The sequence below is a fragment of the Somniosus microcephalus genome, unplaced genomic scaffold (assembly GCF_052327205.1).
Source record: "Somniosus microcephalus isolate GS21.2 unplaced genomic scaffold, FLI_Smic_1.0 scaffold487, whole genome shotgun sequence".
NCBI lineage: Eukaryota > Metazoa > Chordata > Chondrichthyes > Squaliformes > Somniosidae > Somniosus > Somniosus microcephalus.
In genome coordinates, this window is record NW_028225674.1 from 1 (window position 1) to 23,061 (window position 23,061).

General features: G+C 50.2%; 1 protein-coding gene across 4 annotated transcripts in view; it reads left to right on the forward strand.

Annotated features, from left to right (window-relative positions):
• Nucleotides 1–6,897: 6,897 nt before the first annotated feature.
• Nucleotides 6,898–23,061, forward strand: part of sardh (sarcosine dehydrogenase) — a 157,209-nt gene continuing 141,045 nt past the window's right edge. The window contains exons 1-3 of one of the 4 annotated variants that reach the window (XM_085980735.1): nucleotides 6,898–6,976; nucleotides 17,435–17,771; nucleotides 18,571–18,749. In XM_085980735.1, the coding sequence (XP_085836861.1) occupies nucleotides 17,441–17,771; nucleotides 18,571–18,749 (510 nt within the window). In that variant the 5' untranslated portion in view covers nucleotides 6,898–6,976; nucleotides 17,435–17,440. Of the gene's footprint in view, nucleotides 6,977–7,148; nucleotides 7,358–9,532; nucleotides 11,327–17,434; nucleotides 17,772–18,570; nucleotides 18,750–23,061 lie in introns of those variants that run through there. The other 3 variants (XM_085980736.1, XM_085980737.1, XM_085980734.1) reach the window with 3 other exon arrangements.

Sequence of the window (23,061 nt, forward strand, 5' to 3'; positions counted from 1 at the left end):
CTCTCTCTTCCCCCAGTCGCTCTCTCTCTTCCCCCCAGTCGCTCTCTCTCTTCCCCCCAGTCGCTCTCTCTCTTCCCCCCAGTCGCTCTCTCTCTTCCCCCCAGTCGCTCTCTCTCTTCCCCCCAGTCGCTCTCTCTCTTCCCCCAGTCGCTCTCTCTCTTCCCCCAGTCGCTCTCTCTCTTCCCCCAGTCGCTCTCTCTCTTCCCCAGTCGCTCTCTCTTCCCCCTAGTCGCTCGCTCTCTTCCCCCAGTCTCTCGCTCTCTCTCTTCCCCCAGTCTCTCGCTCTCTCTCTTCCCCCCAGTCTCTCGCTCTCTCTTCCCCCCAGTCTCTCGCTCTCTTCCCCCCAGTCTCTCGCTCTCTCTCTTCCCCCCAGTCGCTCTCTCTCTCTCTTCCAACAACAACATGCCCTCAAAAGACCCTCGGCACCGCCGGACACTTCAGCTAGTATCTATATATATAAAAGGATATGTCTGTCTGTCTGTCTCTCTGGCCGGCTATACAATCAAACGTTATAGAGAGTACCTACACATATGTTATATCAAAAGAAAGCTCATCATTAGGGGACTCTTGTAGGCGTATTTACTTTTTGCGCGGACAAAAATTGTGCCGACGGTCGGACAAAAATTGTGCCGACGGTCGGACAAAAATTGTGCCGACGGATCCAAACAACGTTCAAAATTCCTCTCATTATCCGTTCATTTGCATCGAGTGGGGGCGGGTTCATTGTGTGTGCGGGCGGGCCATCCTACAGTTGAGTGACGTGATGATTGACCAATCCTACAGTTCAGTGACCTGACGGTTGACCAATCGGTGCGTGTGTGGGCGGGCCTTATCATTCTGAACCGAGGTGAGTCGCCGCCATCTTGATTCCAAACTTTTCATTTCTTTTTCCACTTTCTGCGTGTTTATTTTCAAATCTACATTTCCAGCAAAAAAAAGTTGCTTTTAAAACACAAATTGTTTTTTAAAAAAGTTAATTAATTTGTAAATCTTTTCTCTAACATCTAGAATTTTCCTACCTTTCACCGTTTTTCCAGGCCTGTAAGCCTGGGCCTCTGTTGCCCAGCCACGCCCGAGCTAGGCACCACCCGTCGCGCTCAACAAGCGGCTCGCGATCGCCGCCATCTTTGTGAAGGCTGGAGGGGGCGGGCCTGAGCCGAGCGTCGCCACCGCCGCCATCTTAGTAAAGGCGGGTGGGGCAGGCGTCAGCGCGCGTGACTTGAGTCCGGCCGGGCCTCACGCGGTAGGTTGCGCGGCGGCGTCTCTCTCTCTGCTCTTGAAGCCGGCTCGGGTGGGGGGCGGGGCTCAGGAGATCGGGGTTCGGCAGATCGGGGCTCGGGGGGTGGCGGGGCTCGTGAGATCCGGGGGGGCCGAGCCTCGGGAGATGGGGGGCGGGGCTCGGGAGATCGGGCCTCGGGAGGGCGGAGCTTGGGGGAGAGGGTTTGCTGGCTCCCCCCTCCCTTTCTCCCCCCTCCTTCCCCCTCCTCCCCCCTCCTCTCCCCCTCCCCCCCTCCCCCCTCCCCTCCTCTTTCCCCTCCTTCCCCCCTCCTCTTTCCCTCCTTCCCCCCCCTCCTCTTCCCCCCTTCTCTTCTCCCCCTCCTCTTCCCCCCCTTCTCTTCCCCCTCCTTCCCCCCCTCCTTCCCCCCAGTCGCGCTCTCTCCCCCCCAGTGGCTCTCTCTCTCTCTTCCAACAACAACATGCCCTCAAAAATCCCTCGGCACCGCCGGGCACTTGAGCTAGTATATATTAATAATCTAGACGAGGGAACTAGATGTAATATCTCCAAGTTTGCAGACGACACAAAGCTGGGTGGGCGTGTGTGCTGTGAGGAGGATGCAGAGAAACTCCAGTAAGATTTGGACAGGTTAGTAGATTGGGCAGATGCAGTATAATGTGGATAAATGCGAGGTTATCCACTTTGGTGGCAAAAACAGGAAGGCAGGTTATTATCTGAACGGCAATAGATTGGGAGAAGGGGAAATGCAACAAGACCTGGGTGTCCTTGTGCACCAGTTGCTGAAGGTAAGCTGCAGGTGCAGCAGGCGATTAAGAAGGCAAATGGTATGCTGGCCTTCATAGCGAGAGGATTCGCATACAGGAGCAAGGATGTCTTTCTGCAGTTGTACAGGGCCTTGGTGAGACCACATCTTGAGTGTTGTGTGCCGTTTTGGTCACCTTATCTGAGGAAGGATGTTCTTGCCATGGAGGGAGTGCAGCGAAGATTCACCAGACTGATACCTGGGATGGCAGGAATGATGTATGAGAGATTGGGTTGATTGTGCTTATACTCGCTGCAGTTTAGAAGAATGAGAGGGGATCTCATTGAAACTTATAAAATTCTAAAAGGACTAGTCAGACTAGATGCAGGAAGGATGTTCCCGATGGTCGGGAGTCCAGAACCAGGGGTCACAGTCTAAGGATAAGGGGTAAGCCATTTAGGACAGCGATGAGGAGGAATTTCTTCACCCAGAGAGTAGTGAACCTGTGGAATTCTCTACCACAGAAGGCAGTTGAGGCCATTTCATTAATTATATTCAAGAAGGAGTTAGATATATTTCTTAAGGCTAAAGGGACCAAGGGATATGGGGAGAAAGCAGGGGCAGGGTACTGAATTTGGATGATCAGCCATGATCTCATTAAATGGCGGAGCAGGCTCGAGGGGCCGAATGGCCGACTCCTGCTCCTATCTTCTATGTTTCTCCCCACCCCCGCAATCCAACCCCTCCCCACCCCCGCAATCCAACCCCTCCCCACCCCCGCAATCCAACCCCTCCCCACCCCCGCAATCCAACCCCTCCCCACCCCCGCAATCCAACCCCTCCCACCCCCGCAATCCAACCCCTCCCCACCCCCGCAATCCAATCCCTCCCCACCCCCGCAATCCAACCCCTCCCCACCCCCGCAATCCAACCCCTCCCCACCCTCCCCCTCACTCTCCCCCCCTCCCCCTCCTCCCCCTCACTCTCCCCCCCCTCCCCCTCACTCTCTCCCCCCCTCCCTCACTCTCCCCCCTCCCACTCACTCTCCCCCCCTCACTCTCCCCCACTCACACTCCCCCCTCACTCTCCCCCCCTCCTCCTCACTCTCCCCCCCTCCTCCTCACTCTCCCCCCCTCCCCCTCACTCTCCCCCCCTCACTCTCCCCCCCTCCCCCTCACTCTCCCCACCCTCCCCCTCACTCTCCCCCCCTCCCCCTCACTCTCCCCCCCTCCCCCTCACTCTCCCCCCCACCCCCTCACTCCTCTCCCCCCCTCACTCCTCCCCCCCCTCACTCCTCCCCCCTCCCCACCCCCTCACTCCTCCCCCCTCCCCACCCCCTCACTCCTCCCCCCTCCCCACCCCCTCACTCCTCCCCCCTCCCCACCCCCTCACTCCTCCCCCTCCCCACCCCCTCACTCCTCCCCCCTCCCCACCCCCTCACTCCTCCCCCTCCCTCCCCTCTCCCACCCCCCAATTCCCTCACCCCCCCACTCCCTCACCCCCTCCCTCCCCCCCTTCCCTCTCCCCTCCCTCCCCCCCTTCCCTCTCCCCTCCCTCCCCCCCTTCCCTCTCCCCCACTCCCTCCCTCACCCCCCACTCCCTCCCTCCCCCCCACCCCCCACTCCCTCCCCCCCACCCAATTCACAATTCACAATTCAAATCGCTTTATTGGCATGATAAGTTACATCTTATGTTGCCAAAGCATCAAAATACATTTATGGTTTAGCACATAAACGCAGTTCTATTCATACAGTGTATAAACAGGTATATCCCTGAGTGTATAAATATACATTCGCATTGTTTATATATATTCTTTTCTTAGTTTACTGGTTGTCCCTCTGTTCATGGCAAGCTGTAACATAGTGTGCCGCCAGTGTTATACAGCTTCTCTCCTCTCCCAGTAGGAATGGGAGTTTTTGGTTGTCATTCAGATTTCTGAAATCAGGGCATATTTGTGAGAATTTTTGGTAGAAATTCTCCCTGATGCCCTGATTTTTTCCACAAGCTGTGAGGAAGTGCATCTCTGTCTCCACCACTCCCTGACTGCAGTGAGAGCATATCCTGTCCTCTCTTGGCAGCCTGGTCTGCCTGTGTCTGCCTTTTTCGATCGCTAGGCTATGTTCGCTAAGTCTGTACCTTGTCAAGGTTCTTCTCAGTTTGTTATCCTTTACCATGGTCAGGTAATCAGCTATGTTGTATTGTCTGTTTAGGGCCAAGTAGCAATTGAGTTTGCTTTGGGTTTTTGTTGTTTCTGCCCAATATGTCAGATATTTTTCCTTTTGCTTAGCGACGATTGTGTTGGGTTGAATTCTTTGTGTTACCCTGTCACTGTCCTGGGGCTGGTTATTGTTAGTATTGTTAGTAGTTACTTCACTGAGTCCCAGGACTAGTTGACTGAGGGTATTCTTCTTTATGGTCAGCTGTTGGCATTTCAGGGCGTCGTAGTGATAGCATTGGGGATTGCTCATTTGTAGGTGATTCCAAAATTTGGTGGCTCTTTTTGGATAGTGATTATTAATGGATATTGGCCTAGTTCCGCCCTGCATGCATTGTTTACTGTTTTCCTTTGAGTCCGGAGGATACTTTTACAGAATTCTGCATGTAGGATCTCAATTGGCTGTTTGTCCCATTTTGCAAATTCTTGTTGAGTTAGCGGTCCCCATACCTCACTGCCAAAGAGTGCAATTGGTTCAATTACTGATTTGAAAATTTTGAGCCAAATGCTAATTGGGATTTCTATTTGGATTGATTTTTTGATGGCATAGAAAGCCCTTCTTGCTTTCTCTTTCAGTTCATTCACAGCCAGTTTGAAGTTTCCCGTAGAACTGATTTTTAAGCCCAAGTATGTGTAGTTAGTGGTTTGTTCAATTTTGGTTGTTCCTACTGTGAAATTTATTTTGGGTCCCTGATGTTTGGATCTTTGCTGGAACACAAGGACTTTGGTTTTTTGGGGATTTATTGTCAGGGCCCAAGTCTGGCAGTACGACTCCAGCAGGTCCAGGTTCTGCTGTAGACCCTCTTTAGTTGGTGACAGCAGAACCAGGTCGTCTGCATAGAGGAGGAATTTAACCTTGGATTCATATAGGGTGAGGCCGGGTGCTGTAGATTGTTCAAGTAGTTTTGCCAATCCATTTATGTAAATATTAAAGTGTCGGTGAGATTGGCGAGCCCTGCATCACCCCCCGCCCCTGTGGGAAGTATTTTGTTTGTTTGTCTCCAATTTTAACTGCACATTTGTTGTTTGTATACATTGATTTAATTACATCATATGTTTTCCCTCCTACCCCGCTTTCGATAAGTTTCAGGAATAAACCGTCATGCCAGATGGAGTCGAAAGCTTTCTGGAAATCTACAAAGCATGCGTAGATTTTGCTTTTGTTATGGTGAACGTGTTTGTCAATTAGGGTCTGTAGGGTGAAGATATGATCGGATGTTCTATAGTTTGGCAGGAATCCAATTTGGCTTTTACTCAAGACATTGTGCTCTTCAAGGAAGTTTATAAGTCTTTTGTTTATGATGCTACAGAATACCTTCCCCAGGTTACTGTTTACACAGATGCCTCGATAGTTGTTTGGGTCGATTTTGTCCCCACTTTTGTATATGGGCGTTATGAGTCCTTTGTTCCAGATATCAGGGAAATAACCGACACTCAGAACCAAGTTGAAGAGTTTTAGGATAGCCAGTTTCATTTTGTTGTCTGTGTGTTTAATCATCTCGTTTAGTATGCCGTCTGTCCCGCAGGCTTTTCCTGGTCGCAGGTCCTTGAGTTTTTCAAGAAGTTCTTTTTCTGTTATTATGGCGTCTAGCGGGTTTTGGTTATCTTTTATGGCCATTTCTAGCTTTTCCAGTTTTTTGCATATTTGGTGTTGCTCTGGTCTTAGTGTGTTTTTCTGGTATAATTTTTCAAAGTGGTTTACCCATGTGTCCCCATTTTGAATGGCCAAATCGTCGTGTTGTTTTTTGTGTAGTGTTTTCAAGTTTTCCCAGAAACAGTTGGAATCAATGGATTCCTCCATGGAGCTGAGTGTATTCTTAATATATTGCTCTTTTTTGGTCCTGTGTGTGTTTCTGTATTGTGTTAGTGTCTGACAATAAGTAAGGCGTAATTCCTCGTTTTCTGGATGTCTGTGTTTTTGGTTTGATATTTTTCTAAGTTTTTTCCTCATGTTATGGCAATCTCGGTCAAACCATTTTTCATAGTTTTTTGTTTTGGGTTTGTTCTTGCGAGCTTTCAAGTTTGCATTTGTTGCCAAATTATCAAAAATATTGTTTAGTTTAATAACTGCCCGGTTTACGCCTTCTTTATTGTGAGTGTATATGTTATCCAGAAAGGTGTCTAAGAGAGCTTGAGTTGATGCATTGCTCATTGTTTTCTGGTATTTTTCCGTGTCGTTTTTGGCCCATCTGTACGATTTTTTGGTGTTGTACAGTTTACTGGGTTGTGTTTCTATGTTGTTTGTTTCTGTCTTTTTGAGGAACATAGTAATTTGACTGTGATCTGACCGTGTTGTTTGTGGTTTGACTGTGAATGCTCTGAAAGAGGATGGGTCCAAGTCTGTAATCATATAGTCTACTGTGCTGCAGCCAAGAGGTGAGCAGTAGGTCGATCTTCCTAGGAGGTCTCCTATGAACCTACCATTGACAATGTACAGACCCAGGTTTCGACAGAGCTGTAGTAGCTGTTTTCGTTGGTATTTGACTGCTTGTCGCAGTTATGCCTGTATGGAAGGGAAGGGATGTCAAAGTGGTTATTCCCGAAAACGTAATTGTTTCCCTGATTATTGGTGAAGTCTGGTTCTTCGCCTGTTCTTGAATTGAGGTCCCCACCCCCCACCCCCCCCTCACCCCCCCCTCACTCACCCCCTCACCCCCCCCCTCACCCCCCCCCCTCACTCCCCCCCTCACTCCCTCACCCCACCCCCTCATGGGTCGATCCTCTCGCTGACGCGGCGCTGGAACCCGGAGGCGGAGCCGAGTCCCGAGCTGGTCGGAGGAAGGTGAGCGGATCGGGGCCGGGGGTCTCCCTCCTGTCCCGGGACAGTGCTGGGGCTCCTGATCTGAAGAGCCGGAGCCTGGTGTCCGGGGCCGGCGGGGGGTGTGGAGAGGCCGGCGGGGGTGCGGGGGTTCGGGGCCGGGGGCCGGGCGCTGATTGACGGACTCCAGGCGGTGAGCTGGGACGGTGTCCGGGGATCGCGCTCCGAGTCCGGCCAGGAGATTGAAAGCTGGTCCCAGCGGCGGCTCCGGCACCAGGCTGGGCTGCGGGAGCTCGACATTCATCATAACAGAAAGTGCTGGAAACACTGAGCGGGTCCGGCAGTGTCTGTGGAGAAACAGCGTTAACGGTTCAAGTCGGTGACCTTTCATCAGAACTGGAACAAGTGAGGGAGGGAGGGAGTGGGGGGGAAGGTGGGAGGTGAGGGGGGGAAAAGGTGGGTGGGGAGTGAGGGGGAGGCGGAGGGCGAGGGGAGGGTGAGGGGGGAGTGAGGGTGAGGGAGGGAGTGGGGGGGTGAGGGTGAGTAAGTTGGAGATGTACCAGGTTTTAAGCAAGTGTAGGGACAGGGGGAGGAGGGAGGGGGGGGAAAGAACAAAAGGGTCGGTCTGCAATAGGGGGGGAAGGCGGGAGAGATTAAAGGACCAAAGGGGTGATGGTGCGAGGCAAAAGGAGGTGGTAATGGGACAAGTGAAGAAACAAAAGATGGGTCTAGAGGTGTAAATGGGGACGGCAGAATCATCAACAGCTGCTGTGTGTAAAAATGACAGGGGCCGAGGTTATTATCTGAAATTGTTGAACTCGATGTTGAGTCCAGAGGGCTGTAAAGTGCCTAATCGAAAGATGAGGTGCTGTTCCTCGAGCTTACGCTGAGCTTCATTGGAACAGTGCAAGAGGCCGAGGACAGAGTGGAGCGGAGAATTAAAGTAAGAAGTCACACAACACCAGGTTATAGTCCAACAGCTTCATTTGAAATCACAAGCTTTCGGAGCGCTGCTCCTTCGTCAGGTGAAGTGGAGAGATGCATATAGACACAACTTATATAGTCAGAGAATAATGTCAGATGTTTACAGGTAATCTTGCCAACTGCCATTTATCACACCTCGGCAGAGAGATAATCACAGCAATCAAAGGTGTGAATGGTGTTCTCCTAGAACAGCGACCACAACACCACACAACCCTGCCACAGCAACCTCTGCAAGACATGCCAGATCATCAACACAGATACCATCATCACACGTGAGGACACCAGGTACATGGTACATACTCATGTGACTCGGCCAACGTTGTCTACCTCATACGTTGCAGGAAAGGATGCCCCAGAGCATGGTACTTCGGCGAGACCATGCAGACGCTGCGACAACGGATGAACGGACACCGCGCAACAATCGCCAGGCAGGAGTGTTCCCTCCCAGTCGGGGAACACTTCAGCAGTCAAGGACATTCAGCCTCCGATCTTCGGGTAAGCATTCTCCAAGGCGGCCTTCGAGACACACGACAACGCAAAATCGTCGAGCAGAAACTGATAGCCAAGTTCCGCACCCATGAGGACGCCCTCAACCGAGATCTTGGGTTCATGTCATGCTACACGTAACCCCACCTGACGTAGGGTCACCCAGACTCGAGTCGTCGTTGGCTTGTTCTCTCCACAAAGATGCGGCCGGACCTGCTGTGATTTCCAGCAAAAAAAATGTTTTTTGTCTTTTTTTGTTTTTCATACAGACCCCAGCATCTGCAATATTTGATCCATTGTGACCCCACCTCATTGTTCTTTGATGTAATGTTTTCCTGACTGACCTGTTTGGACACCATTCACACCTTTGATTGCTGTGATTATCTCTCTGCCGAGGTTGTGATAAATGGCAGTTGGCAAGATTACCTGTAAACATCTGACATTATTCTCTGACTATATAAGCTGTGTCTTTATGCATTTCTCCACTTCACCTGACGAAGGAGCAGCGCTCCGAAAGCTTGTGATTTCAAATAAAGCTGTTGGACTATAACCTGGTGTTGTGTGATTTCTTACATTTGTCCACCCCAGTCCAACTCCGGCATCTCCACACCATGAGAATTAAAGTGACAGGCGACCGGAAGCTCGGGGTCACCCTTATGAACTGAACGGAAGTGTTCCACAAAGTGGTCACCCAATCTGCGTTTGGTCTCCCCAATGTAGAGGAGACCTCATCATGAGCAGCGAATACAGTATACTAAATTCCAAGAAGTACAAGTAAATCGCTGTTTCACCTGGAAGGAGTGTTTGGGGCCCTGGATAATGTAAAGGGGCAGGTGTTGCATCTCCTGTGCTTGCACAGGAAAGTGCCGTGGGGAGGGGAGGGGGTGTTGGGGGTGATTGAAGAATGGACCAGGGTGTCGCAGAGGGAGCAGTTCCTTTGGAATGTTGAAAGGGGAGGTGAGGGGAAGATGTGTTTGGTGGTGGGATCATGCTGGAGGTGGCGGAAATGGCGGAGGAAGATCCATTGAATGTGGAGGCTGGTGGGGTGAAAGGTGAGGACAAGGGGAACCCTATCGTGGTTCAGGGAGGGTGGGGAAGGGGTGAGAGCAGCAATGCGAGAAATAGAATGGACACGGTCAAGGGCCATGTCAACCACGGTAGAGGGGAATCCTCGGTTGAGGAAAAAGGAAGACGTCGGAAGCACTGGTGTGGAAGGTGGCATCGTCAGAGCAGATGCGGCGGAGATGGAGAAACTGGGAGAATGGAATAGAGTCCTTACAGGAGGCGGGGTGGGAGGAAGTGTAGTCCAGGTAGCTGTGGGAGTCAGTGGGCTTGTAGTGAATGTTTGTCAATAACCTATTCCCAAAGATGGAGACAGAGAAGTCGAGGAAGGAAAGGGAAGAGTTGGAGATGAATCATGTGAAGGTGAGGGAAGGGTGGAAATTGGAAGCAAAGTGAATGAAATTTTCTATTTCAGGGCGAGAGCAGGAAACGGCACCGATACAGTCATCAATGTACCAGAAAAAGAGGTGAGGGAGGGGACCTGAGTAGGACTGGAACAAAGAGTGTTCCACATATCCCACGAAAAGGCGAGTGCAGGTTCCCATAGCAACACCTTTAATTTGGAGAAAATGAGTGGAGTCAAAGGAGAAGTTGTTCAATGTGAGAACAAGTTCAGCCAGGCGGAGGAGGGTGGTGGTGGATGGGGACTGGTTGGGCCTCTGTTCAAGGAAGAAGCGGAGCGCCCAAAGGCCGTCCTGGTGGGGGATGGAGGTGTAGAGGGATTGGACATCCATAGTGAAAAGGAGATGGTTGGGGCCAGGAAACTGGAAACTGTTAAAGTGGTGGAGGGCGTCGGAAGAGTTGTGGATGTCGGTGGGAAGAGACTGGACAAGGGGAGACAAAATAGTGTTGAGATAGGAAGAGTTAAGTTCTGTGGGGCAAGAACAGGCTGAAACGATGTGAATACCAGGGCAGCCCTGTTTGTGAATAGAAACATAGAAGATTGGAGCAGGAGTAGGCCATTCGGCCCCTCGAGCCTGTTCCGCCATTTAATGAGATCATGGCTGATCATCCAAATTCAGTACCCTGTCCCTGCCTTCTCCCCATATCTTGGGAAGGAGGTAGAAACAGAACTATGAGGTTTGCCGGCCATGGAGGGAAGATCTCCAGAGGAGATGAGGTCAGTGACAGTCTTGGAAACGGTGGTTTGATGTTCAGCAGTGGGGTCATGGTCCAGGTGGAGGTAGGAGGAGGTGTCAGAGAATTGGCGTTCAGCCTCCGCACGGTAGAGGTCGATTCGTCAAAGAACAGCAGCACCACCCTTGTCAGCGGGTTTAATGACAATGTTGGGGTTGAATCTGAGAGAATGGAGTGCTGTGAGTTCAGAGGGAGGTAGGTTGGAGTGAGTGAGGGGAACAGAGAAATTGAGACGCCGATGTCACGCTGACAGTTTGCAATGAAAAGATCTAGAGAGGGTAAGAGGCCAGGGGGAGGGGTCCAGGTAGAACAAGAATTCTGAAAGCGGGAGAAAGGGTCCGCCGTGTGGGGGGAAGACCCCTGGCCAAAGAAGTGGGCGTGGAGATGAAGGCGGCGGAAAAAGAGCTCAGCATCGTGCAGAGCTCGAAATTCATTGAGGTGGGGGCGTAAGGGGATGAAGCTCAGGCCTTTGCTGAGGACTGATCGTTCGGGGTCAGAGAGGGGAAGGTCAGAGGGGATAGTGAAAACACGGCAGGGGGTGAGATTGGGAGAAGGGATGGGGTCAGAGGAAAGTGAAGGGGAAGAAGGTTCCGGAGGGGCGTTGGTGTCCAAGAGTTGTTGAAACTTGCGACCCTTGACATCTGAAAGCGCCGGATGAGGCGAAGGATGAAATGAAACTGCGGACCAGGACAGCTTTGAGATAGAGTGAGTCGGTGCTGTTGTGTATGTAATATGTGTGCTACTTTGAACCTATGGACAGGACTGCACTACTTGTTGGGCGTAGTGATACGCAGTACCACTCCTGGCCATAGGGGTATAAATAGTACTGTGGGTACTGATCCCCCTCAGTTCCCGCCTGTGGGCATGAAGTAAAGACCTATGTATAGTCCCTACCTCCAACCAGTAAAGACCTGTTTGAGTTATACGTTTAAGTCTTTGTGTTAATTGTTCAATACAATACACATACTTAACACTGGCGACGAGTCGGTTCGAACCCTGCGGCAGTTATTCCACAGCGGCTTCGTCCAAAGACAGGACGTTGAAGAGAGGTTCCAATCCTCAACACCCCACTGAAAACTGAAGGGCAGCAGAAATCCTGACAGCTTCCAGCGACTGGAAGCGACAGGCATTAGGACCCTGAAGCCTCCATCAACGACTGAAAACGGGAGGACAGAAGACATCCTGCAGCTTTTTCAACCTCGGTGGTGGGTAAGCCAAGCAGCGTTGGCTGCAAAGACAGGGCTGGGGGAAGTCGGAGGTAGAAGGGCAATCGATCGAAATCCCTGATAAGGGCCGCACTCGGGCTGGAAGGCGCAGCGTCGGCAGACACTGAGGGCGCGAGCGGGTAAGCCAGAGCCCGGGAGGGAGCGAGCAAGAGCCGCCGAGCGGGTGAGCCAGAGGCCGGGAGCCGCTTCAAGCGGGAGGCGCTTAGCGGGCCAGCGATCGCACCGGTGATAAGGGCTGAGAACCGTTTCGGGTGGGCGGCGCACCAGCGATCGCACAGGAGATAAGAGCCGCAGTCGGGCTGAAAGTCAGCGACAAGAAGCGCGGGAAAACCGCCATTGAAGTGGGCGGGGAGAGCGAGAAGCGCGGGAAAGCCGCCATTTTTCGCGGGAAAACCGCTGGGGAAGAAGGCAGAAGCGGGAAAACCGCCATTTTGTGGGCGGAGGACGACGGCAAGAGCGGGAAGCCGCCATCTTGGATAACAGTAAAAAAAAAATCTGAGAAATTGCAAATCTGATAAAGTACTACAATGCCTAAACACGGGAATATTAGCAACTTTGATAGTGACATCGAAGATTGGGCCATATATGTTGAACGAGTTAAAAATTATTGTAAGGCCAATAAAATTCGTGAGGCTGATAAAGCACTAACATTATTAAATTTAATGGGTGCGAAGACATACGGGCAATTGAAACACCTGTTATCACCAGATGAACCGGCGGATAAGACGTTCGATGAGATTGTTACTGTCCTGAAAGATCATCTAAACCCCACGCCGCTGATGCTAGCGGAACGATTTAAATTTTACGACAGAAGGCAGCTACAGCATGAAAGCAATGCTGAATATTTGCTGGAATTGCGTAAATTAGCGAAATATTGTCAGTTTGGAACGGGACTGACAGAGGCACTTCGAGACAAATTTGTGTGTGGTTTATTTAAACAGGATACACAAAAGCGACTGCTCGAGGAGAATGAGCTGACGCTTGAGAAGGCGGTCACTATGGCAGCAGCACACGAAGCCGCAGCGAGAGGCACGGCAGTAATGCAGCTACGGTCACCGGAGCTCAGTGCACACAAATTGGGTGTGAGTTCTGGCAAATGTTATCGTTGTGGAAAGACAACGCATGATCAGAACCAGTGTTGGTTTAAACACCAAAAATGTAGAACTTGTGGTAGGCTTGGACATATAGCTAGAGTATGCAGGTCAGCGAAGAAGACCAGCAACAAGAAGTCACCGCAAGGAAAATACGCAAAGGTACACAAGGTGGCCGAACAGGAGTCCAATTCAGACGCTAGCAGTAATGAACTGGCTAGCTTAAGCTGTAATGAACTGGCTAGCTTAAGAGTACTCAACGCTGGTAAGGGTGCAGACCTCCAGACAATTTGGGTCACTCTTCAGATAGAAGGAGTCCAAGTAAAACTGGAATTGGACACTGGATCGGCATTGACGGTCATAAATAAGAAAGATTACGGAAAGTTATTCCAACATATTCCCCTACAGGATACGGGGATTAGATTGAAAACATACACGGGGCAAAGAGTGTACCCCATCGGGAAAATAGAGGTTGCAGTGGTCCACAAGGGCGAAGACAGTCAAATAATGGACTTATATGTGATATCTGAAGGAGGTCCTCCACTACTAGGACGGGAGTGGATTAGGAAAATGAATATGGACTGGCATTTCCTACAAACAATAACGAGTGAGAACTCGGTGAAGATAGTCGGCCCAGATTCTGGAACGGATGATGGTAAGCCCAACTCAGGTGCAAAAGACAAAGTTTCAGCACAGAATTCCACTGAGCAACAACAACATAGTTTAACTGTGGATTCTGAGTCTGGCAAGTCTACTGATGTGCCCATTTCTGAGGGACACCGGGCTCGAACTCAACTCCATTTCAAACTACAACAGCAATTAGAACAAATGCTTCGCTGTTTTGAGCAAGAGTTGAATGCAACGAAAGAGTTCTTTGATATAGAGTTGGAGAATCTGGAAAGACAACAGAAGCAGCTGATGGAGAAAATGGAGCAGGAGCACACAAAACGTCTGGTGTCAGAGGAGTTAACGGTCAGCCAACTCCTGCATATGCTGAAGGACAGGACTCTGAAATGGGAAAAACTTGAACATGAACTTCAATATTCAAACGAAAGGGGTTCGGAGCTCTCAAAGGTTATTGGAAGAGCTGAGGTGGCAACACAGACTGAGATGACTGCAACAGAGCAGCCCTTGGATGCCAAAAGTACGCTGACTCACGTCAACGTAGAACAACAGACCGCTGAAACAGCTGCTCCGGTAGAGGGATTGCATAGTCCGATCAATCAATCTCCAAAGGAAGTTGAAGTATTAAAATCACAAATGAGGTCACTAGTAAACGACTTGCTGAAAGCCCAGAAAAAGCTGGATGCAGAGGTACACATGAAGAAGTCTCTTCAGGAAAGATGTCTGGATTTGGAACAAGAGCTGGCTAATGTCCAGCTGGGTATGGAGGAAATAGACGACCCTCTCACTGGTCTAGCTCAGGACGACACCGAATATTACGATGTCCTGTCCTGCCCAGCTTGTAACTTCGACTCCCAAAGTGCAGAAATCATGGAGGAGCACCAAAAGTCTACGGAACATCGGGAGAAGCTGGCTCTACGACGGAAACAGGAGGAAGAGAAGGAGGAACTGCGCATGCAGCTGGCAGCTGTGGCAGCTGACAATGGAGCCCAGAGAGTCTCCAAGAAGCAGAAAAGGAAAAGTAAAAACAGAAGATGACCCATCTGAACCATTATCACCTCTACCAGATCACACACGTGGTCCCTCCGAACGGAGCCAATTCAGTTCGGAAGTTCAAACTGTTAAATCCATGGAAGGACTATTGAATGAGTCACTCCAGCAACGTGAACCGACTACACCACAGAGATTGAATCTGTGAACTGTTTTCCGCAGAGACTGAATCTGTGATCTGTTTTGACATGAAGTTATCTATGTATCTATGTTATTCTGTTATGTAAACCTGAAGTTATATATGTATATATGTTATTACGTTATGTTAAATGGGGAGATGACTGTAAAGCTAGGAAGGGAGGAATGTTGTGTATGTAATATGTGTGCTACTTTGAACCTATGGACAGGACTGCACTACTTGTTGGGCGTAGTGATACGCAGTACCACTCCTGGCCATAGGGGTATAAATAGTACTGTGGGTACTGATCCCCCTCAGTTCCCGCCTGTGGGCATGAAGTAAAGACCTATGTATAGTCCCTACCTCCAACCAGTAAAGACCTGTTTGAGTTATACGTTTAAGTCTTTGTGTTAATTGTTCAATACAATACACATACTTAACAGGTGCTGCTTGATATTAATGTCAGACTCGCAGCTTCTGTCCCAGGACAGCAATTCGCGCAATTCTTAAGATGATGCACGGTTGGATGTAGACGATTAATTGGGGGGAATTTGTGTCTTCATGTGTTTGTGGAGGCAGAGGTAGTAAATGAATACTTTGCTCCTGTCTTCACAAAGGAAGCTAAAGTCGATCCAAGGTGCTTCCTTCCTCATTGGGCTGGGAACACACTGATCAAGGACGTTCTCCCCCTCTTTGCCCTTTGCCCTGTTACTATCCCAGTCTATATTAGGATCATTGAAGTTCCCATTATCACTACTCTGTAGTTCTTGCATCGTTCTGTAATTTGCTGCAAATTTGCTCCTCTGTCTCCTTCCCACTATTTGGTGGCCTATCGTCGACACCCAGGGGTGTAACAGCTCCTTTTCTGCTCCTTAACTCTAACCAATTAGACTGTCCTCGGCCCCGCAAGCACATTGACCTTTTCCAGGGCTGTAACAGTATCTTTGATCGATATTGCCGCCTTTGTTTCCTTCCCCATTCCTCCTGAATACCTTGTAGCCAGAATGTTACACTCCCAGTGCTCCCCTTGTTTGAGCCAGGTCGCCATTATTATTAGTCTATCATAATCCCATGTGGTTACCTGTGCCTGCAGCTCACCCACCTTATTTACCACACTCTGTGCATTTACGCACATATGAACAGGAGGAGGCCATTCAGCCCCTCCAGCCTGTTCCGCCATTCAATGAGATCAGGGCTGATCTGTATCATAACTCCATTCACCCGTCTTGGTTCCGTAACACTTCATACCCTCGTCTAGCAAAAATCTATTGATCTCAGATTTAAAATGATTAATTGAGCTAGCATCTACTGCTTTTTGTGGGCGAGAGTTCCACACTTTTGCGTGAGGAAGTATTTCCTAACTTCTCTCCTGAATGGCCTGGCTCTGATTTTAAGGTTTGCATAACTTCAGCCTCTGCAGCACATTCTGAAATGACGAGTCTCGGACGGAGTGACAACATTTACAGGATCATTTATCCATCTTACCATTCCACTACCTCCCTCCCCCACACAGTAAGGAGACACCCAGGAAAGAGCTCTCTCGCAGCCCCTGTCAGTGCCATTAACAGTCTATAAAAAACTGCCGTCAATGCTCACATCACCAACAGCCAGCGTATTAGACCGATACACAAGATAAGGGCTCATGAGGTTGGGGGAATATATTTGCATGGATTGAGGATTGGTTAAAGGATAGAAAACAGAGAGTAAGAATAAATGGGATGAGAGGGCTGTCCTATGAGGAGAGATTGTGTAGAATGGAGTTGAGAAGAATGAGAGGTGATCTCATTGAAACATACAAGATTCTGAGGGGATTGACAGGGTAGATGCTGAGAGGTTGTTTCCTCCTGGCTGGAGAGTCTAGAACGAGGGGTCTCAGGGTAAGGGGTCGGCCATTTAGGACTGAGATGAGGAGGAATTTCTTCACTCAGAGGGTGGTGAATCTTTGGAATTCTCTACCCCAGAGGGCTGTAGATGCTGAATCGTTGAGAATATTCAAGGCTGAGATTGATAGATTTTTGGAATCGAGGGATATGGAGATCGGGCGGGAAAGTGGAGTTGAGGTCGATGATCAGCCATGATCTTATTGAATGGTGGAGCAGGCTCGAAGGGCCGTGTGGCGGAGCGGGCTCGAGGGGCCGTGTGGCGGAGCGGGCTCGAGGGGCCGTGTGGCGGAGCGGGCTCGAGGGGCCGTGTGGCGGAGCGGGCTCGAGGGGCCGTGTGGCGGAGCGGGCTCGAGGGGCCGTGTGGCTTGCTCCTGCTCCTATTTCTTATGTACAGCTCTATGTTCTGAATACAGCACTAGATATGCCGGGAGGAGGGGGGGGGCGGGGAAAGGGAGGTTGTGGGGGAGGGAGTGAGGTAGGTCGCAGTATCTGATGGAGATTGTGGGTCTTCATGGGCCTGAGGGAGTGTCTTAAAGAAGGATAGAGAGGCGGAGAGGTTTCGGGAGGGAATTCCAGAGCTTGGGGCCCAGGCGGCTGAAGGCACGGCCGCCAATGGTGGAGCGATTAAGATTGGGGGATGCTCAAGAGGGCAGATTTGTAGGAGCGCAGAGATCTCGGGGGGTTTATGTGGCTGGAGGAGGTTACAGAGAGAGGGAGGGGCGAGGCCATGGAGGGATTTGAAAACAAGGATGAGAATTTTAAAATCGAGGCGTTGATGGACTGGGAGCCACCAATCCAAACTTTATTTCTTTGATTCACAGGTGACCATGAACTCCCCGGCTTCTACTCTCCGAATAGCCACTTTCTGCAAAAATTCTCGGATACTCCTATCCAAATCCAGTCGACAGTACTTGAGCACCTCCGCTGTTCTGAGATCGACAGCGGTGAGAAATGTGCCCTACAGCAAGACTCTCAAACAAGAGATACCGGACTCTAAGGGCCCAACAAAACCACTACCAAAATGTGCCGATGTGGTGGTGATAGGTGGCGGGAGCCTGGGCTGCCACACCTTGTACCATCTGGCGAAAATGGGGCTCACCAACGTGGTCCTGCTGGAACGGGACAAGTTGACGGCTGGGACCACTTGGCACACAGCCGGTAAGGACTGGGGTGGGTGGTGCACGGGGAGGGGAGTCCCTCGGCTGAGTGGGGGAGGGGAGTCCCTCGGGGGTGGGGGGTGGCGAGTGGCGAGTCACTCGGCTGGGGAGAGTCCCTCGGGGCAGGGGGAGTCTCTCGGCCATTGTGGGGGGCGGGGGTGGGTCAGTAGGACAGGGAGGGTGGGGGGTGGTGCAGCTCACACTTCAGTTTCTGTGTCCAGGCGGAGGAGCGAGTGAAGTGAAAGTCGCCCGACTGGTAGCGGGGGGGTCTGAGGCCAATTCTGTCCCCTGTGGGGAAGCAGAGGCTGGGGCCGAGCAAGGACACCATTCAATTAGATCAGGGCTGATCAGTATCTTCACTCCATCTCCCCGCCTTGGTTCCATAACCCTTAATACCCTCGACCAACAAAAATCTGTCAATCTCAGTTTTGACATTTTCAATTGACCCCTGGCCTCAACGGCCTGGCTCTAATTTTAAGGTTCTGCCCCCTTGTTCTGGACTCCCCCCACCAGAGGAAATAGTTTCTCTCTCTCTCGACCCGATCAACTCCTTTAATCATCTTAAACACCTCGATTAGATCACCCCTTAATCTTCTAAACTCGAGGGAATACAAGCCCAGTCTGTGCAACCTGTCCTCGGAATTTAACCCTTTTAGCCCCGGTGTCATTCTGGTGAATCTGCGCTGCTCCCCACTTCCCCCCCCCTTCCTGAGGGTGGTGCCCAGGGCCGAGCACACGGCCGCTGCCCCCCAGACCCGGGTTGTGACCTCCCTTCAGTCCATTCCCTTCTGCTTCTGCAGGACTCTTGTGGCAGCTGCGACCCAGTGACATTGAGATCGAACTCCTGAGCCACACGAAAGAGGTTGTGAGTAAAGATCTGGAGGAGGAGACTGGGCTGCACACAGGCTGGATTGAGAATGGTGGCCTCTTCATAGCCTCCAACAAGCAGCGACTGGATGAGTACAAACGCCTCATGTCGGTAAGTTCCAGCGCTGAGCGTGGATTCAACGCCCATTCTTCCAGGAAAATCAGTAGGAAGGATTTCAACGCTGGTCGTAAATGGCTCATCTAGAACCATCTTTTGTTTCTTTACTTGTCCCATTACCACCTCCTTTTGCCTCGCACCATCATCCCTTTTGTCCTTTAATCTCTCCTGCCTTCCATCCTATCACAGACCCCTTTTGTTCTCCCCCCCTCTCCTCCTCCCCCTCTCCTCCTCCCCCCTCTCCCACCGCCCCCGCCTCCCCTCCCCTCCCCCTCTCCCGCCTCCCCTCTCCTCTCCCCCCTCCCTCTCTCCCCCCTCCTCCCTGCCCCTGTCCTAGCCCTGAACTCACATCTTTCTCCAGTTTCTGGACAAGATGGCTGCTGGGCTGGCGGCTCCTTTCTGAGCTGCTCTTCTCTTCAACTCTATCCATGGTCATCCATTGCCATCCGCTGCCCTTTCTTCCCCCAATCTCCTCTCTTCCATTGCTTAAGATACCCTGCCTCATGTTAGTGAAGCTGTTTCAGTCCAAACTACAAGTTTAAAGCTCCCCGGCAGAGCCCACTGCCCATCCCTGGCAGACAGAGAGCAGGAAACGATCGACCAGTTAGCCTAACATCTGTCATTGGGAAAATGCTGGAGTCCATCATTAAGGAAGTGATAGCAGGACATTTAGAAAATCATAATGTAATCAAGCAGAGTCAGCATGGATTTATGTAATAACAGAGCACTTGGAAAACAGTGACAGGATCAGACAAAGTCAGCATGGATTTAGAAAAGATGAATCGTGCTTGACTACTGGAATTTTTTGAGGATGTAACTGGTAAAATAGATAAGGGAGAACCAGTGGATGTGGTGTATTTGGACTTTCAGAAGGCTTTCGATAAGGTCCCGCATAAGAGATTAGCGTGTAAGATTAAGGCACATGGGATTGGGGGCAAGGTACTGCCTTGGATAGAGAACTGGTTGGCAGACAGGAAGCAAAGAGTTGGAATAAACGGGTCTTTTTCCGAGTGGCAGGCAGTGACTAGTGGGGTACCACAGGGATCAGTCCTCGGACCCCAGCTATTCACAATATATATAAATGATCTAGACGAGGGAACTAGATGTATCTCCAAGTTTGCAGCTGACACAAAGCTGGGTGGGCGTGTGTGTTAGGAGGATGCCGAGAAACTCCAGTATGATTTGGACAGGTTGGGTGATTGGGCAGATGCAGTATAATGTGGATAAGTGCGAGGTTATCCACTTTGGTGGCAAAAACAGGAAGGCAGATTATTATCTGAACGGCAATAGATTGGGAGAAGGGGCAGTGCAACAAGACCTGGGTGTCCTTGTGCACCAGTCGCTAAAGGTAAGCATGCAGGTGCAGCAGGCGGTTAAGAAGGCAAATGGTATGTTGGCCTTCATAGCGAGAGGGTTCGAGTACAGGAGCAAGGATGTCTTGCTGCAGTTGTACAGGGCCTTGGTGAGACCACATCTTGAGTGTTGTGTGCAGTTTTGGTCGCCTTATCTGAGGAAGGATGTTCTTGCCATGGAGGGAGTGCAGTGAAGATTCACCAGACTGATACCTGGGATGGCAGGAATGACGTATGAGGAGAGATTGGGTCGATTGGGCTTATATTTGCTAGAGTTTAGAAGAATGAGAGGGGATCTCATTGAAACTTACAAAATTCTAACAGGACTAGACAGACTAGATGAAGGAAGGATGTTCCCGATGGCGGGGAAGTCCAGAACCAGGGGTCACAGTCTAAGGATAAGGGGTAAGCCATTTAGGACAGAGATGAGGAGGAATTTCTTCACCCAGAGAGTGGTGAACCTGTGGAATTCTCTACCACACAAGGCAGTTGAGGCCAATTCATTAAATATATTCAAGAAGGAGTTAGATATATTTCTTAAGGCTAAAGGGATCAAGGGATATGGGGAGAAGGCAGGGACAGGGCACTGAATTTGGATCATCGGCCATGATCGCATTGAATGGTGGAACAGGCTCGAAGGGCCGAATGGCCTACTCCTGCTCCTATTTTCTATGTTTCTATGAAAGGGAAATCATGCTTGACAAATTTGCTGGAGTTCTTTGAGGATGTAATGAGCAGGGTGGATAAAGGGGAACCAGTAGATATGGTGTATTTGGATTTCCAGAAGGCATTCGTTAAGGTGCCACATAATAGGTTACTGCATAAGATAAGAGCTCACGGGGTTGGGGGTAATATATTAGCATGGATAGAGGATTGGCTAACTAACAGAAAGCAGAGTCGGGATAAATGGGTCACTTTCCGGTTGGCAAACGGTAACTAGTGGGGTGCCGCAGGGATCAGTGCTAGGGCCTCAACTATTTACAATCTACATTAATGACTTGGATGAAGGGACCGAGTGTAAAGTAGTCAAATTTGCTGATGATACAAAGATAGGTGGGAAAGCAAATTGTGAGGAGGACACAGAGTCTGCAAAGGGATAGAGACAGGCCAAGTGAGTGGGCAAATATTTGGCAGATGAGTATAATGTGGGAAAGTGCGAGGTTATCCACTTGGTAAGAAAAATAAAAAAGCAAATTATTATTTAAATGGAGAGAGATTATAGAATGCTGCAGTTCAGAGGGACCTGGGGGTCCTTGTGCATGAAACACAAAAAGTTAGTAAGCAGGTAGAGCAAGTAATCAGGAAGGCAAATGGAGTGTTGGCCTTTATTTCAAGGGGGATGGAGTATAAAAGTAGGGAAGTCCTGCTACAACTGTACAGGGCGTTGGTGAGACCACACCTGGAGTACTGCGTACAGTTTTGGTCTCCTTATTTAAGGAGGGATATACTTGCGTTGGAGGCAGTTCAGAGAAGGTTCACGAGGTTGATTCCTGGGATGAAGGGGTTGTCTTATGAAGAAAGGTTGAGCAGGTTGGGCCTATACTCATTGGAATTTAGAAGGATGAGAGGGGATCTTATTGAAACATATAAGATACTGAGGGGGTTGGACAGGGTAGATGCTGAGGGGATATTTCCCCTTGTGGGGAAATCTAGAACTAGGGGGCATAGTTTCAGAATAAGGGGTCGCCCTTTTAAAACCGAGATGAGGAGGAATTTCTTCTCAGAGGGTTGTGAATCTGTGGAATTCTCTGCCCCAGAGAGCTGTGGCGGCTGGGTCATTAAATACATTTAAGGTGGAGATGGACAGATTTTTGAACAATAAGTGAGTGAAGGGTTATGGGGAGCGGGCAGGGAAATGGAGCTGAGCCAAGATCAGATCAGCCATGATGTCATTAAATGGCGGAGCAGGCTAGAGGGGCCGAATGGCCAACTCCTGCTCCTACTTCTTATGTTCTTATGTTATACCTGCACTGTATAGAAATATACTGTACCTATGAGCTATGGATGCTAAACCTTATCTTATCTTACATTATACCATAACGAACCGGTACAGAGTCACTGTACAAACCTGTGTACACTCATAGATACAACCTGTGAACAAACGTTGGTCATACCTGCATCAGGAACATCAGAAAGTGGCAATGAGAAGAGGCCATTAGCCCATCAGTTTCTAAAATTCAATCTTGGGATGTGGGCATCACTGGCAAGGCCAGCATTGATTGTCTATCCCCAATTGCCCTTGAGAAGATGGTGCTGCAGTCCGTGTAGTGAAGGTACTCACACAGTGCTGTTAGGGAGGGAACTTCCCTGACAGAAACCTGGTTGAGAGGTGATGACACCTTACCCTTAAATGAAACTTCCCCACCTGGCAATACCTTCCACCACTTGCTCCGCTCAGACCGCCGTGGTGGCGGTGTGGCTCTCATCACCAAATCTTGTTCTTTACCGCCCACACACATACCATAAAAATATTACTGAGATATCTTCACTGCTCTCCTCCCTCAGCCTCTGCACCGAATGACTTCTCATCCTCGGTGATTTCAACCTCCATCTCAATTCATCATGCTCCTCTCCTCTGAGTTCACTAGTCTCCTATCCTCCCTTAATCGCTCCCTCCATGTAAACTCCCCAACCCATATTCACGGCCACCTCCTCGATCTTGCCACCTCTCGTGGCCTCGCTACTCCCATCGTGTCAATTGCAGATAAGGCCATCTCTGACCATTTCCTTGTATCGCTCTCCACCCACATCCCCCTTCCACCCACCCCACCAACCCTACTTCCTTCTGTGTCCGCCCCTGGAAAAAACTCTCTCCCAACTCTCTTACAACTGCACTTATGAAATCCCAACTGTCCAACGTCTGGCCCTCCATTCACCATGACATTTCTGCAGCTACCGATCTGCTCAACCACACCCTCACCACTATCTTTGATGCCCTAGTCCCTACTAAAACA